We start from the raw sequence: 14,176 nt of genomic DNA on the forward strand, positions 1-14,176 counted from the left end.
GAACAAATATTCTGTTATTGAATATCTAATAAATATATGAAATAAGATTCATTATAATTTTTGAAAAAAATATGTTCAATTAATATTCTATATTTCACCTATAATTATGCACTTAAAAGTAAATAGACAAAAAAAACAAATAGTGGGAAAAAGATAAAAATAAAAATTATATAATCAGTATCATTTTTAAAATCTCGTAAATACAAGAAAGAGAACAAATAATAAGAAAAGAACATAAATAGAATAAAAATTGATTGTTGAAAGAACTATTTCTTTGTTTTTAAAAAAATGATTTTTTGAAGAGATATCATTCACTCAAGAGATGGCGTTAATCCTTAATTCCTATTCTATTTTGTATTTGAAAAAATATCTTCAATATTCAAGCATTGATGGTGAATTCTTACCTTATCTCTATTCTTTTTTATTATTTGTTTTCTTTATTTTCTGTATATTTCATTTACAATTCTTTAGAAATAATGTTGATTGTATAATTTTTATTCTATGTTCAATCTTTTCTTTTCCTATTCGCCTTCTTTGTCCATATATTTGTATGTATCTATTGTATATCTTAGTCTAATTTTTATTATTAATGTATTATTATATTTTATTATTTATATATATTATTCATATAATAAATAAAACATCATATATATATATATATATATATATATATATATTTATTTTATATATATAAAGGTAATGTATAAATCTTGATAACAAAAAATAATGCCAATTTTTCTTGAATGAGAATTGTTTTTTGAAATCTTGTTTATTTTAATTATACGTATTGCATAAAAATATATGAAATCATTTCTATTTATTCTATTTATTCTATTGGAGAAAATATTCAATTCACATATTTTTATGAAATTTATAATCAAGATAATTGTGAAAAAATAATTTTTATCCATTATTATTCATATTGAAAAAATAAAAATATCTGAAATTTGAAATATTCTTAATCATATGTTATTTTAAAATATTTTTTGGAATATTTCAAGAACTAGAAGAACAAGAAAAAATATGTCTTTAATTTAAATAACTCATATAGAAATGAAAGAAAAAATTATTAAAAAACTATCATTATGTGTTGCTTCAACATTTGTAAACAATCTAATTTCATTCAAACTGTAACTAATAATCTTGGATATATTGTATTTTATATATTTTAATTATTAACTTTATTTGATATTCTCATTAAAATTTTCTTTATCTCTAAATAATAAAGAAAAAAAATCGCCCAACGTGGGGCTCGAACCCACGACCCTGAGATTAAGAGTCTCATGCTCTACCGACTGAGCTAGCCGGGCTCTTTGTGTAAAGGAAACTCAATATTAAATTTTTTGTAAAAATATAATTTTTATAAACATTATATATTTTAATGTAATATACAATATATTAATGTAAATATACATTAACATTATTGCAAATATTACATATAAATGAAATTTTATTTACAAAATTATTTATTATTATTTTCAAATATTACTTTCAAACAAATGTGAATGTGAACTTATAATTTTAAAATTAAACTAATATTTTTTTTCCTCTTCTGATTGTTTATTTTACCTAATAAATTTTTAATTCTTTAATTTATTTTTCAATTTATTTATTATAATTTTGAAAATAATTACGAAATAATTTATATATACAAAATTATAGCTTTGTTTCTTTTTAACGCATTATAAATTTCTATTTTTTCACACGACATTAATTTTTAAATTATACAAAATTACTGTATTTATTATATTTATATATTCTTTTAAAAAAATTTTTTTTAATCTTTTGGAAATAAATGCCGCTTGATGTCTCTGAATGTTTATTCCATAACGTAATAAAGATGCAATAAGTTGTTAATTTAAATTCATTTGTTATAACACGTGTTAATGAAATTTTTAAGTTATTGTTTATTTAATGAATTTAATGAATTATTAAGTTATTGTTAATTTTTATACATATTTTTAATAACGAAAAATGCCACGAAAATCAATTAATGAAATGGTTGCAAAACATGGTTCGTATTTTTTCATTTATATATACATATGATTTATTCAATTGCTGAATATAACCGTTGATTTAAACAATGGTTATATTTTTATCAATTATATAATATGATTTGATGTTAATTTTTATTTTAAATCTTTTTCAAACATATAATTAATATTTTTTAAAATTTATTCTATTATTTTACTTTTTTAAATTTTTCTTTTAAATTTTTAGATGATAAGACTCGTGCCCTTATCGAATCGGCTTATTCACCACTTCGTAGAAGTTCAAGAATTAAACAAAACCTTAAAAAAAATGATTCTTCACCTGAATTGTCTCTAACTGATGTTAATAATACACAAACTCCAAGAAAACAAATAACTACTATCAACAATACTATTTCCATTGAAAATCAAAGAAACTTACGTTCTAGGACAAATACTATATCATCAGATATTAAAATCCTAGAAACAGATATTGATACACCAACAAGAAAAACTAAAAGTAATACTTCTAATAATAATAAAATGACAGATAGTCGCAGAAGGTATATGTAATAATGAATCATTTGTACAATTAAATTTTGTTTCACTTATTCATTATAATTTTTTTTTTTTTTTAGTAAACATTTTATAAGAGTTGAATCACCATTATTAGCAAGAAACACACGTAATATAAGAGCTAGATCTGTGGGACTTGAAAATACATCTGATAAACTAACAGAAAAACAAAACAGTGAATTAATAAAAACATCTATTAAAACAAAAAGACAATCTTTACTAATACCTTCAGAAATAACTGTTACAGAAGAGAAAGAAGAATCAATGAAACTTTCTAGAATAACTTTAAATAAACTTACACAAAAAAATGATTTGCCAACAAATAAATGTGACTCAAGTAATAACAGTATATATGAAAAGCATTTAAATAACATTGGTAAGATTAATTTATTCTTATATATAAGTAATTTATCAAAATTTTTAGATATTTATGTGACTAAAAGGTAATAATAACTAATATAAATGAAGCCAACATAACTAATTTAATTAAAATCGTATTTTTATTACAGATACTACTGATTTTGTTGAAGAAATATTTGATGAAAAAAAGCAACCAGAGAAAGAATCTGTGCAAAATGAATCTAATGATTCAATAATGTTAATAAAACAATGTACAAATGAATTAAAATCAAAAGAAAAATATCCAGATAATAGAACAATAATTAAAGAATATCAAGAAAAATTTGAAGTTGATGATGACTCTAATACTAATTTAGCAAATTTATTTCAAGACGTTTCAGTTATTGAATGGAAAGAGAAAAATAATAAAATTGATAAAAATTCTTTAAATTTATCAAATGAAAATATAAAAAATGAAAAAGAGGGTAAATGCGATCTTGTTTTAGCCGATAAAGAAGCATGGTTATCTGCAGAAAAATTGAAGAAAAATGAAAAAAAAACATTTGATTATGATTCAGATGATACTATCATATTGAAAGTACAAAAAAATTTCATGAAAGTAGAAAATGATACAGATATATTAATGGATATATCAGAAGATAAATATAAATTAAATGATAGCAAAAATAAATCTTCTACTAGCAATAAACAACAAAGTGTAAAAGATAAAAATAAAAAGAAAAAAGAAATAAAAAGTGATATAGAAGATGCAGAAGAAGATATAAAATTACAAAATAAACGCCTATCAGATCGAAAATCATTGAGAGATAAAACAAGAAAAAAATTGAAAAAAAATTATTCAACAACGAGTAATGTTTCATCGGACTCTGAAAGAAGTAAAGATATTTCTGATTCAGATGATACACAAAAAAAATTCATGAACATACCTAAATTTTTATTTGCCGAAACTAGCGATAGTGAATCTAATAATAGTATAGATTCTGATATTCAAAAAGAATATAATTTTCACGGTAAAAATATTTCGAAGTTTTCCGATGATCATGTACCAGGAGATGAATGTAGAGCATCAGAAACGGAATCATCAGATCCAGATGATAATGGATCAGATATGGCTGATTTTATAGCTGATGATGATGAAATTGAAGAAGAAGAAGAAGAAAATGAAAGTGAAGAGGAGGAAGAAGAAGAAGTCCAAGAAATTGAAGAAAAAGAAGATGAAGAAAGTGAAGAGAAAGAAAATGAAGAAATTGAAGAAAAGGAAGATGAAGAAAGTGAAAGTGAAAAGAAAGAAGATGAAGAAATGGAAATTAAACATAAAAAAGATGAAATTGAATATGAATTAGGCAATAAAGAAAATGTTAAAGAAGATCAGAAAAATAATAAGGAAAAAATGCAAAATCAAAATATTGAAGAATCATTAATATTTACTGAAAAAGTACAAATAGATAATGTATCAATGACATATAGTACTCCTAAAATTAATTTATCTAATAAAGAAAAATTTAATATTAAAACTTATGATGTTCAGAAAAATTTGTCTCTTGACGAGGAAAAAGATATAACGCTAAAGAAAAAATTAAAAAAATTAAAATGCAATGAAAGGCTTGCGCATAGAAGTCTTCCATCTGAATTAATTGAATTTGTAACAGAAACAAATCTATCAAGGCCAATGTCATCTAAAGTATTAGGATTAAATAAAACAACATCAGTTTTGGGAAGTGACATACCTAGAACAAGATATTTGAAGAAAGATAAATTAAATGAAAGTGCACCAATACTAAAATCAGATACTATGTTCAAAGAATTAACAAATACTATTAATAGTAGTAAAAAAAACGATCAAATTGAAGAAGAAAATGAAGATGACAATGAAAAAAATAAAAAAATATTCAAAGAAGTAAATAATTCTTTAGAAAAGAAATCATTTAATATATTGGAAAATGATCTTCAAAAAATGCAAAAAAAACGAAAGCAATCAACAGTGAAAGAAATAAGTGATCCGATATTATTTGAAAACGATTTTCAATTGAATAAAATATATAATACAGAAATAGTAAAGAATACTGAACATTTTATTCCTTTCATTAACACTGATGATACAAATAAACAATTTTCTAAGAAAAAAAACGAAAAAGAAACATATGATATTAATGTACAAATGAAAGAAAAAATAGTTATTAAAGATATCATTGAAAATAAATCGAAAAATTTTGATGAAGAAATACATAATGAAGTAAATAAAGAAAAGAAAAAAGAAAATATATTTGAAAACATTTCAGATTCATCAAATATAAATAACGAAAATAATATAATAAAGAAAAAGAAGCAAGTTTCAGACATTTTATCAAATAATAATATTTTAAATGTGCAATTATCTAAGAAAAATAAGAAAAAAAAAACACATGATAGTGATGTACAGATAAAAGAAGAAATATTTAAAGATATTGTTGAAACAAAATCAAAAAATCTTGATAAAAAAATAAGGAAAAAGGAAAAAGAAATTAGAGTGGAAAATATTTCTAATTTATCAAATATAGATAAAGACATCAATGTAATAAATGAAAAGGAGGAAGTTTCATATATTCCGTCAAATAAGAATGTTTTAAATGAACAATTATTTAAGAAAAATAAAAAAAAGAAAAATATTGCTGATACAGAAATGAAAGAAGAAATATTTGAAGATATTACTGAAAAAAATTTAGAAAATCATGATAAAAATGTATATAATGAAGAAAAAAGGAAAAAGAAAAAAGAAAACACAATTAAAGATATTTCAAATCTTACAAATTCTGTAATTGAAAAAACTAAAGTAATAATGAAACATAAAAAAGACTCGGATGATCTGCCAAATAATAATATTTCAAATGAATTGTCTAAAGAAAAGAAAAGAAAACAGAAATTATTAAAAGAAGTTGCTTTACAAGACAAAGAAGAATTACTTGAAAAAATACCACAAAAAAAGCAAAAATTATTATTAAAAAATACTTCAATGTCTAATACAATACAAAAACGAAAGCAATTGGAAACCTATGAATCCAAACCTAATAAAAAAAGAAAGATATTTGTAAAACAGGATTTTAGTTTACCAAGTAATTCTGGAAGTACTACTGATTTTGATGTTATTGATATACAAAAGATTAGAAACAAAAAAAATATTTCATTTCGAGATAGAATGCTTGCTAGAAATTCAAGACAATCTGTGTCTATTTATATGAAATATTTAAAAAAACAGGAAATGAAATCTTCTGTTAATAATTTTATGTTTCATTAAATTTATTATATCATTCTTTAACTGTAGCAATGATATAATTAAAAATTTGAAAAAACCATTATCATTTTTATTTATAAAATATTGTAAATGCATTTTAAGATTATGTATTTTCAATTTGACATTTTGACGTGAATTTCTTATGCAGTTTTTATATATATAGCATTCAGAATATTTTCTTTTATAAATATTTGAATTTTTTTCTTTAAATTACAGAATAATTAAAATATTTTTAACCATATACAGGATGTTCTATGTAAAGTGAACTTCCTATAATGCTTACGTTTTTTTTACTATATTTTTATGAATTTAAAACTCATTTTAATTATTATATTAATTATTTGTTGTTAAGTTCTGGTACATATATATGATATAACATCGATATGATAATATTGTATGATTTGGCAAATTTATATTGCTAATGATACGATGCATACGATCGTATAAATCTATTATAAAAACATAATATATTTTGTATTATGAATTCGTAATTTTACTTGTTTATCATACTTATTGTTCATAAATTGTAACATTTGTAATTACGTAATTTATTATTGATATATGAAATAATGTACATCTTGTAATATAAAGTATAATTATTAAAATATGATATAAACATTTAATATAAACATTATAAACTTTTTTTACTTTATCATAATTAATATAATAAATTAAATTGTAATAAATAAAACAATATGGATATTTTTTTATTTCTAAATTCTAACTTTATTGTTTTTCCCATATTATTAAATCCATAAAAATAATTAGTTTTTAAATATTTAATAAAAAATAATTATAATCAACCTAATTAAATTTAACATAAAAAAATAATTTAGTGTTCACAATTTCATAAGAACGTATTCAATAGAATTCATACATATTATAAAAATATTATTAAATTTACAAGGAATAAAAAAGTTTATTAATAATACAATATTTGTACATGTCTATAAAATAATAATTATCGAATGCAAATTAATCGTTAAGAGATTTTTTAATTTTTTGTATATCTCTTTACAATTCATAATATTACTAGAATTATACATCTTTAATAATTTCCTTTTAAATTAATATACAATTGCAGATTTCTTTATTTTCAAGCACCTACTATACAATCTTCAGATATTTCTTTTTTCAAATTCAAAAAACAAGCACCATTTGCTGCGTTATTTTCTCCAGGAAATATAACACAAGCTAAACCATTCACTGCCATATGTTGCCATAATTTATATACCCATTTATTTACAGTACGAAAAGTCTTTTCTATCTGATCATATTTTAATTTCTCTTGATTTATTCTAACATGACACAAAGTAAAGGCATGTTCCATGGCTATTTGTGAAGCTCGAAGTACAGCTTGTTTATCATTATCTGCTACTACAAGACGTACCTATAAATAATAGTAACATATAATATAATAATTACCAATAAATAAAATTTAATCTTAAAGCAATGAAACATACTTGATCGTTTTCATTGAAATTTTCATCGTCCATAATATTGAGAGAACAAGTTAAATATTTAGAATATTCATTCATAACTTCTCCAATACCCACAATGGCAGCAGATTTTTTATCTTTTGTTACATGTTTGAAGATTGAAGTAGCATACTTCCGTATTTCAGTTTTAAATGATTGTTGATCATTCGTTCTCTTTTCTGTTTCCATTTTTAATACATTCATATTGCATTGACCAAGTAACACAGCATCTCCATAATCCAAACTATTTGCTAACTTTAATTGTACTAATTTCATAGAAGCCTGTGAATCTTCGGTAGGACAATGACCAGATTTATTTTCTTGTATTCTTTCACCAAGGAATTCTTTTACTAAAGTTTGTAATTTCGTTTTTCTATATCTATAATTGAATATTAAAATATTTATTATAATTTATATTTGAAAATATTTTGAATAATAAACTATGACACAAAAAGAAAAAGACATTATACCTGTCACCAGTAATGTTAAATATTACGGATGTATCGATAATATATGGATGCATCATTTTTAACGTATGAAGGTCAGAATTTAAGCTTTGTCCTATAAGAATTGCATCTGTAGGTAATAATTTTCGCAATGTTTGTTGAACATCCGATAATGTAGTTGTAACACCATCCAACATATTTTTTGTTATACCGCTGAAGCGTGTGAGATAGTCTGTTATAGGATTATCCGGCTTTACCAGACTATTATAAATAATCTGCGATAGAATTTAATAGAATTTGTATACCCTCTTTATAATAATTGTAGAATTGAACTTACTTTCATACTTTCATCCACAAGAGATATTCTTGTTAATTCCAATTCTCCAGTAGTTGTTTTGCACATTTCACAATCTAAACCAAACATTGGTGATTTTGCATTAACTTCTACATAAACATCTTTTGTCATTATATAATTTTCATACCTAAATATTAGAAAATTATTTATTGAATTTCAATAATTCATAATCAATAATATTCATAATATTTCTACTATTATTACTTTTTTGCTAATTCTCCTTTCAATGGAACAGGATAATTTTCTTCTACCATTTGACATAATGATAACAGTAATTGTGTACGAGGAAATTTATCTGTAGGAGGTAGTTCAGATCCAGTTTTAAATTTTTCAGCATTCGTTGATGAATTTTCATACATCGGAAAAACAGTCCGTAATAATTTTATTACATCACTATTATTTTGTAATGCAGCTTCTAATGATCCATATTCTGTGTATAATTTTGAAATATATTATTTATTTGATAATTTTTTATTATAATATGATAAAACAAATATTTTAAAATGCATATACGTTTAATTAATTTATCGCTTTGTATTCCAGTTATAGGAACAGCTGCAAGATCCTCGATTACTGATCCTCCATATGCTGTAGGTGTTACAATTTCTACACGATGTTCCAATTTTGATGTTATATAAGGAAACATGCTTTCATAAGCCATAAAGTGGTATAAAGAAAGTCCTTCAACAACAAAGACCACTGTGTGCGTGACCTTTTTAAAAATTTGTCAATGAGTAATGATATTTCAAATAATTTTTCAATATATATTTACCTTATTATATTTTTCAAGCTGACACCATCTTGTTGGTACATATGGTGAATGATGACCATGTAATGAATACAACAATAAATGTTGCACATCACTAAGAAAAATAGGAATTCTATTTTCACTTTTAACATTAATACTTAAACTAGCACTTTCACCAACTGCTTTTAATTGAAATCGAGGTATTTTTGTAAGTTGCTTTTTACGTTCTCGTAATTCGTGTTTCAATTTTAAATACTCATCTCCGCTTAATCTATATTATTAAACAAATGCAATATCATATTTTTATATATCATATTAATATTAATACAAATATATTATTGTTTACAAACCTAGGCTTTTTGTTAGCAAGTGCATCTGACTCTTCAATACCTTCTATATTTTTCTTTTTAGTAGAATGTTCTAGAAATGTTTCTTTCAAATCTTCATCACATGGACGCTTACGTTTGACATTTTCCTCTATGGAAACATCACTGTTGTCTGTATCATTTGACTGATCAGCTTCTATAGACTGAAATAATATTTATCATACATTATAATAAAAGTAATATAATTTAAATAAGTATACTAACAGTTTTCTTAAAAACATGCGTTTTAGCTTTTCTATCTTTATCATTTAATTTAGTTATTTCCAGAAGTGCAGCCATTTTCTTTTTCTTTTTTTCTATTCTTTGTAATTGTTTTGTCGTTAGATTCTTCATAATATTTTCTTTTTTTACGTTTTTTGAAAAAAATTAAAGTTAATCACCTATAAAAAATTAAATAAGAATAAATTTGATATAAATTAATAATTTTAATTTTTTTAAAGTTTTATTATATATTTTTTATTTTATTTTTAATTATAAATATTAATAAAAAAAAAATTAAAACATAAATTTAAAAACATACATTGTTTTAAAAAGAAATTCATATTTTATTAGAAGAAAATAAATTAATTATTATAATTATAATATTATTATAATATATAATATGATAAAATGTTTATTTACATTTTTTTTTTTTTTAATAAGATATGTAAATAAGGTTATATATAATACTTAATTTTGACTAAAAATAGATTTTTAATTACATTTACCTGAAAATTGAAGAAAAGAGAAAAATATTTGTATATTGAATAATGACAGAGAAATGTTATACATTTCTGTATAAGAAATGTAGAAATGAGGGTTGGATATAACCCTTGACAAATAAATACATTTGTTTATATAAAAATTCAGAAACACAGTTCTTGAATTTCATGTGAAAAAAGTTTACACAATAATCTTTCAATTTGATATTCACTATAAGAATGTACCTATAATAAGTTTTATCGTTTTTCTCCCCATTACTTGGTTACCATCCATTGTTAAATACTAAATGCCACTTGATAAATGGTACAGCATATGTTTTATATTAGTATATAAAATATATATAAAGTGATAGTTCAAAAGTGTCCTTAATTTATTTCAATTTAATAAATAAATCAATGCACATATAATAAGCAAAATAGTGAAATATACTTTTTGCCGATTTACATAATTGTGCAATTTCTTAAATTGATTTACACGAAATGAAAAGATCGTAAAATGAATTTTCGGATAAAAGAAAATAAAATTATGAATCAATATATTATAAGTAATTTAATTTTTAATATATTTCTAAATAGAAAACTTGTTATAAAAAATAATAAAAACATATTACCATTGTTGATCATATATCATATATAAGGTTATGTTTTTGTTGAATCCTTTCTTCTGAGAAAAATAAAAATTCCTATAAAAGTAACGTACGATAGAAACCAGATTATAATTTTTTAGTCTCGATTAAATCATGAATAAATATTATTTAAAATATTTAAACTTTTATGTATCATATTTGACAAATTAAAAGACACGTTATTTTCTTTATATATAATAACTTGTCGACACTAGAGGTCAGCATTTGACAATTACAACGAAATATTAAAGAATTAAATATATTGAAAGATTGCAAATTTTCAACGATTTAAATTATTTTAAGATAATATTAAGAAATTATATTATGAAAAAATTGTATAGATTCATAAATATAAATCAATTTTAATATTCATTATGATTTTATTAAAGATAGGAAGGAAAATATATATATCACTACTCAAAGATATATATTTATATTTGTATATTTGTATTTATTAATACAAATTCTGTTATAAATACAAACGAAATATAAAATAAATAACATTAATCTTTTTTATAGAAGTTTATATTTCTTATTCTGAAATATCAATTTTGTAAAAATATTAAATGATGTGCTTTTTATCATTTTATCAATTAGAATGATAAATTTAAAAATTATGTTCAATTCTATATCAAAAGTTTAAAAGATTCTTCAAGTTAAAATAAAATTAAAAAACGCGACAAAAAATGTAAAAATTTATATTTTCGATTTAGTTTTATTTCAGTTTTATTCGTTTCATTTATTAGTTTTTTTTTTTTTTTTTTTTGCCATCAGTTTATTAATATATGTTTTATACTTTATATAAAAATATATAAAATATATATAAAGTGATGATTCAAAATTAGAAAATAAACATTTAGAAGATAACAATTAACAAAAACGAATATGTTTCTAGATTAATTTACTTGATTTTTGTTATTATTTTACAATAGATAATTAGTAATGTTATCGATAATTAACTTGACTTCAAATTAAAAAATATGCTGTCGAGAAATATGTTAATATATGTTATTATAATAGAAAAGCAGACTAATAAAAACTTGATGATTCATGTAAAATTATCTTTTTTCAATGAGAGGTATCAATAAATAAATATTTACAAAATGATACATTGGATATATTTTATTTATTTAGAAAAAAAGAATCATTTCACTTAGGATTCATTGGTTAAAAGCAAAGCTAAACTGTGTCGAAAAATGAACATTATTTCATTTATAGAGATAGAGTTGAAGTTTTTACTTATGAGTTTAAAAATATCGAATTTAAGTGAAAATATGATCAAATATATGGAAAAAGTATATATTTTTTAATTGCAAGTAAATAATATTTATCTTTTAAAATAAAATGTGAAAAAATTATATTTTAAATTTCTTATAATTAAAATTTGATAAATGTTGATAATTTTCATCATTTTCATAATTAAAAATATTTATTTTTTATTAGATTTCTTAAATAATAATTTAACATATATATTAAATATATTTCTTACTTTTTATATAAAATTCTGTATTAATAATTTTGATACATGATTATTTAAGAAAAAATATTTTCATATATTAAATTACATATAATGAAAAATATAATAAATATGATTTATTTATTCTCATTTTCAGCAATTTAAAAATTTTTTATTATTCAAATTAAAAAAGAAATTATTCTATTAATAATAAAAAATAATTATTAATATATTTTTAAGATAAGCAAGTAATTATTATACTATACTTTTTGTTTACGATAATGATATCTTCCTGTCTGACCATTTTGGATGCTTCACTACTTACGAAGCTCTGATACAATGAATTCTTTATCATCGAATACAAATCAGCTCACATTGCAAAACATTGGATTTTTAAACTACAAGCTCATATTGCAAAATATTAGGATTTACAATTGAGAACTCATGTAACAATATATTAAGACATGAAATTATCAGATCGTATTGCAAAATATTATAATTTAGAAGTAGAAACTCGTGTTATAAAAGGAATTGAGGAATAACATATTAGAAACGTGTAAAATATTACAATTGAGTAATATAATAAAACATGAAATATTACGATTAATACAAAGACAAAAATTTAAAATTTATTTTCTAAATATTAAGCTTTGATCGATATTTTAGATTTATCTTGGAAATTGAAATAATAAATAAAAGAAAATTTCGTTTCAAAATATAATTCTACTGATAATTTAATTAGAATAGATTTATTCTATTTATAATAATACTGTTATCCTCTATAAATTTTAATATTGCCTAATATCGATAAATTAATTGTTAAAAATTATTGTTTTTTTTTTTATCGAACATTGTACCATGAAGATGTAAAAATGTGTATCGATTCTACGCGGACTCTTAGAGTCTGATAAAATTAGGTCAAGGTACATGATCCCGGGTTTAGAAGTTGTCCAGGGTCGATAGCACCTAACAGTGAAGCGGAAGGCAAAAATAGTTGGCCAGAACGTAGGGATCTCCCTTAAGCTTTTGACCTTAATACGACATTCTACTTCGATAGATTAAAAGTGTTGGAGTTTATTTTAAATTGTCTTGAACGAAAACAAAAAAGCAAAAGAGCAACAAGTTGATTCTAATCTCTTATATTATATAATATAAAATTTTATTGAAAAATAAAATTTATTACATGGATATAGAAGAAAAGTTACATAAGATCGATACTTATATAAAATATATATAATAGATTACGTATAGAAAAAATATCTTATAAAAAAATAATAGCGAAACAAGTTACTACGTTTTACGAGTAAAGTATGAGAGAACATGAGTCAATCTTTTTTAAAGAATATGATTAAAAACATATGTTTTGTCTGCGTAGAGAATGTATTATAACATTCAACAAAAATAAATTCAATATTTTATAAATATAAGTTCTATTTATTTGTAAAATTAAAAATTGATTAAAATTTATTGAATAGTGAAGTATAAGAAAATAACAATGATCAATTTTTATCAAATTTTATATAAGTCAAATAAATAATAATATCAATGAAAACTTTGTACTTTGCTCTTAACTTTATATTCTAAAGGAAAATAACGATAAGTTATATGGACACATGCTTTCAAATTTATTTAAATAGTGATGCGAAAGATAGTATTATATATATATATATATTATTATTATATTTAAGATATTCGTAATTAACAATCTTTTTCTTTTACCTTATTTATAAATCTTCAATAAATTTATAGCACTTTGCATATTATTTTCAATAAATATCTGAAGAAATAATACATAATATGCAGTAG

The 14,176-nt window shown here is 21.4% G+C and overlaps 2 protein-coding genes and 1 non-coding gene across 6 annotated transcripts; 1 reads left to right on the forward strand and 2 right to left on the reverse strand.

Moving 5' to 3' along the window:
• Positions 1-1,237: 1,237 nt before the first annotated feature.
• Positions 1,238-1,310, reverse strand: TRNAK-CUU (transfer RNA lysine (anticodon CUU)). The gene has a single exon. It is a non-coding gene; the product is annotated as a tRNA-Lys (tRNA).
• A 505-nt stretch (positions 1,311-1,815) lies between these two features.
• On the forward strand, positions 1,816-6,892 carry LOC105736949 (uncharacterized). Its single transcript, XM_086913123.1, has 4 exons — positions 1,816-2,014; positions 2,221-2,533; positions 2,609-2,922; positions 3,056-6,892. Exons 1-4 carry the CDS (start codon positions 1,975-1,977, stop codon positions 6,175-6,177), a joined length of 3,789 nt encoding a protein of 1,262 aa, XP_086769249.1. The 5' UTR covers positions 1,816-1,974; the 3' UTR covers positions 6,178-6,892.
• Positions 6,893-7,073: 181 nt separating this feature from the next.
• Positions 7,074-11,141, reverse strand: Rexo5 (RNA exonuclease 5). Of its 4 annotated transcripts, XM_012494564.3 has the most exons (11): positions 10,900-11,121; positions 10,295-10,513; positions 9,792-9,967; positions 9,552-9,730; positions 9,226-9,472; positions 8,967-9,165; positions 8,658-8,883; positions 8,436-8,580; positions 8,123-8,373; positions 7,638-8,031; positions 7,074-7,564 (listed from the first exon to the last, which is right to left on the reverse strand). In XM_012494564.3, exons 3-11 carry the CDS (start codon positions 9,918-9,920, stop codon positions 7,271-7,273), a joined length of 2,064 nt encoding a protein of 687 aa, XP_012350018.2. In that variant the 5' UTR covers positions 9,921-9,967; positions 10,295-10,513; positions 10,900-11,121; the 3' UTR covers positions 7,074-7,270. The 4 variants fall into 4 exon arrangements, with proteins under 4 accessions (XP_012350018.2, XP_086769250.1, XP_086769251.1 ...); XM_086913124.1 differs by lacking the exon at positions 10,295-10,513 and having other exon boundaries at positions 10,900-11,137; XM_086913125.1 differs by lacking the exon at positions 10,900-11,121 and having other exon boundaries at positions 10,295-10,607.
• Between the last annotated feature and the right edge of the window lie 3,035 nt (positions 11,142-14,176).

The sequence above is a fragment of the Apis florea genome, unplaced genomic scaffold (genome assembly GCF_048593485.1).
Source record: "Apis florea isolate Af1SG1 unplaced genomic scaffold, ASM4859348v1 contig_3496_pilon, whole genome shotgun sequence".
NCBI lineage: Eukaryota > Metazoa > Arthropoda > Insecta > Hymenoptera > Apidae > Apis > Apis florea.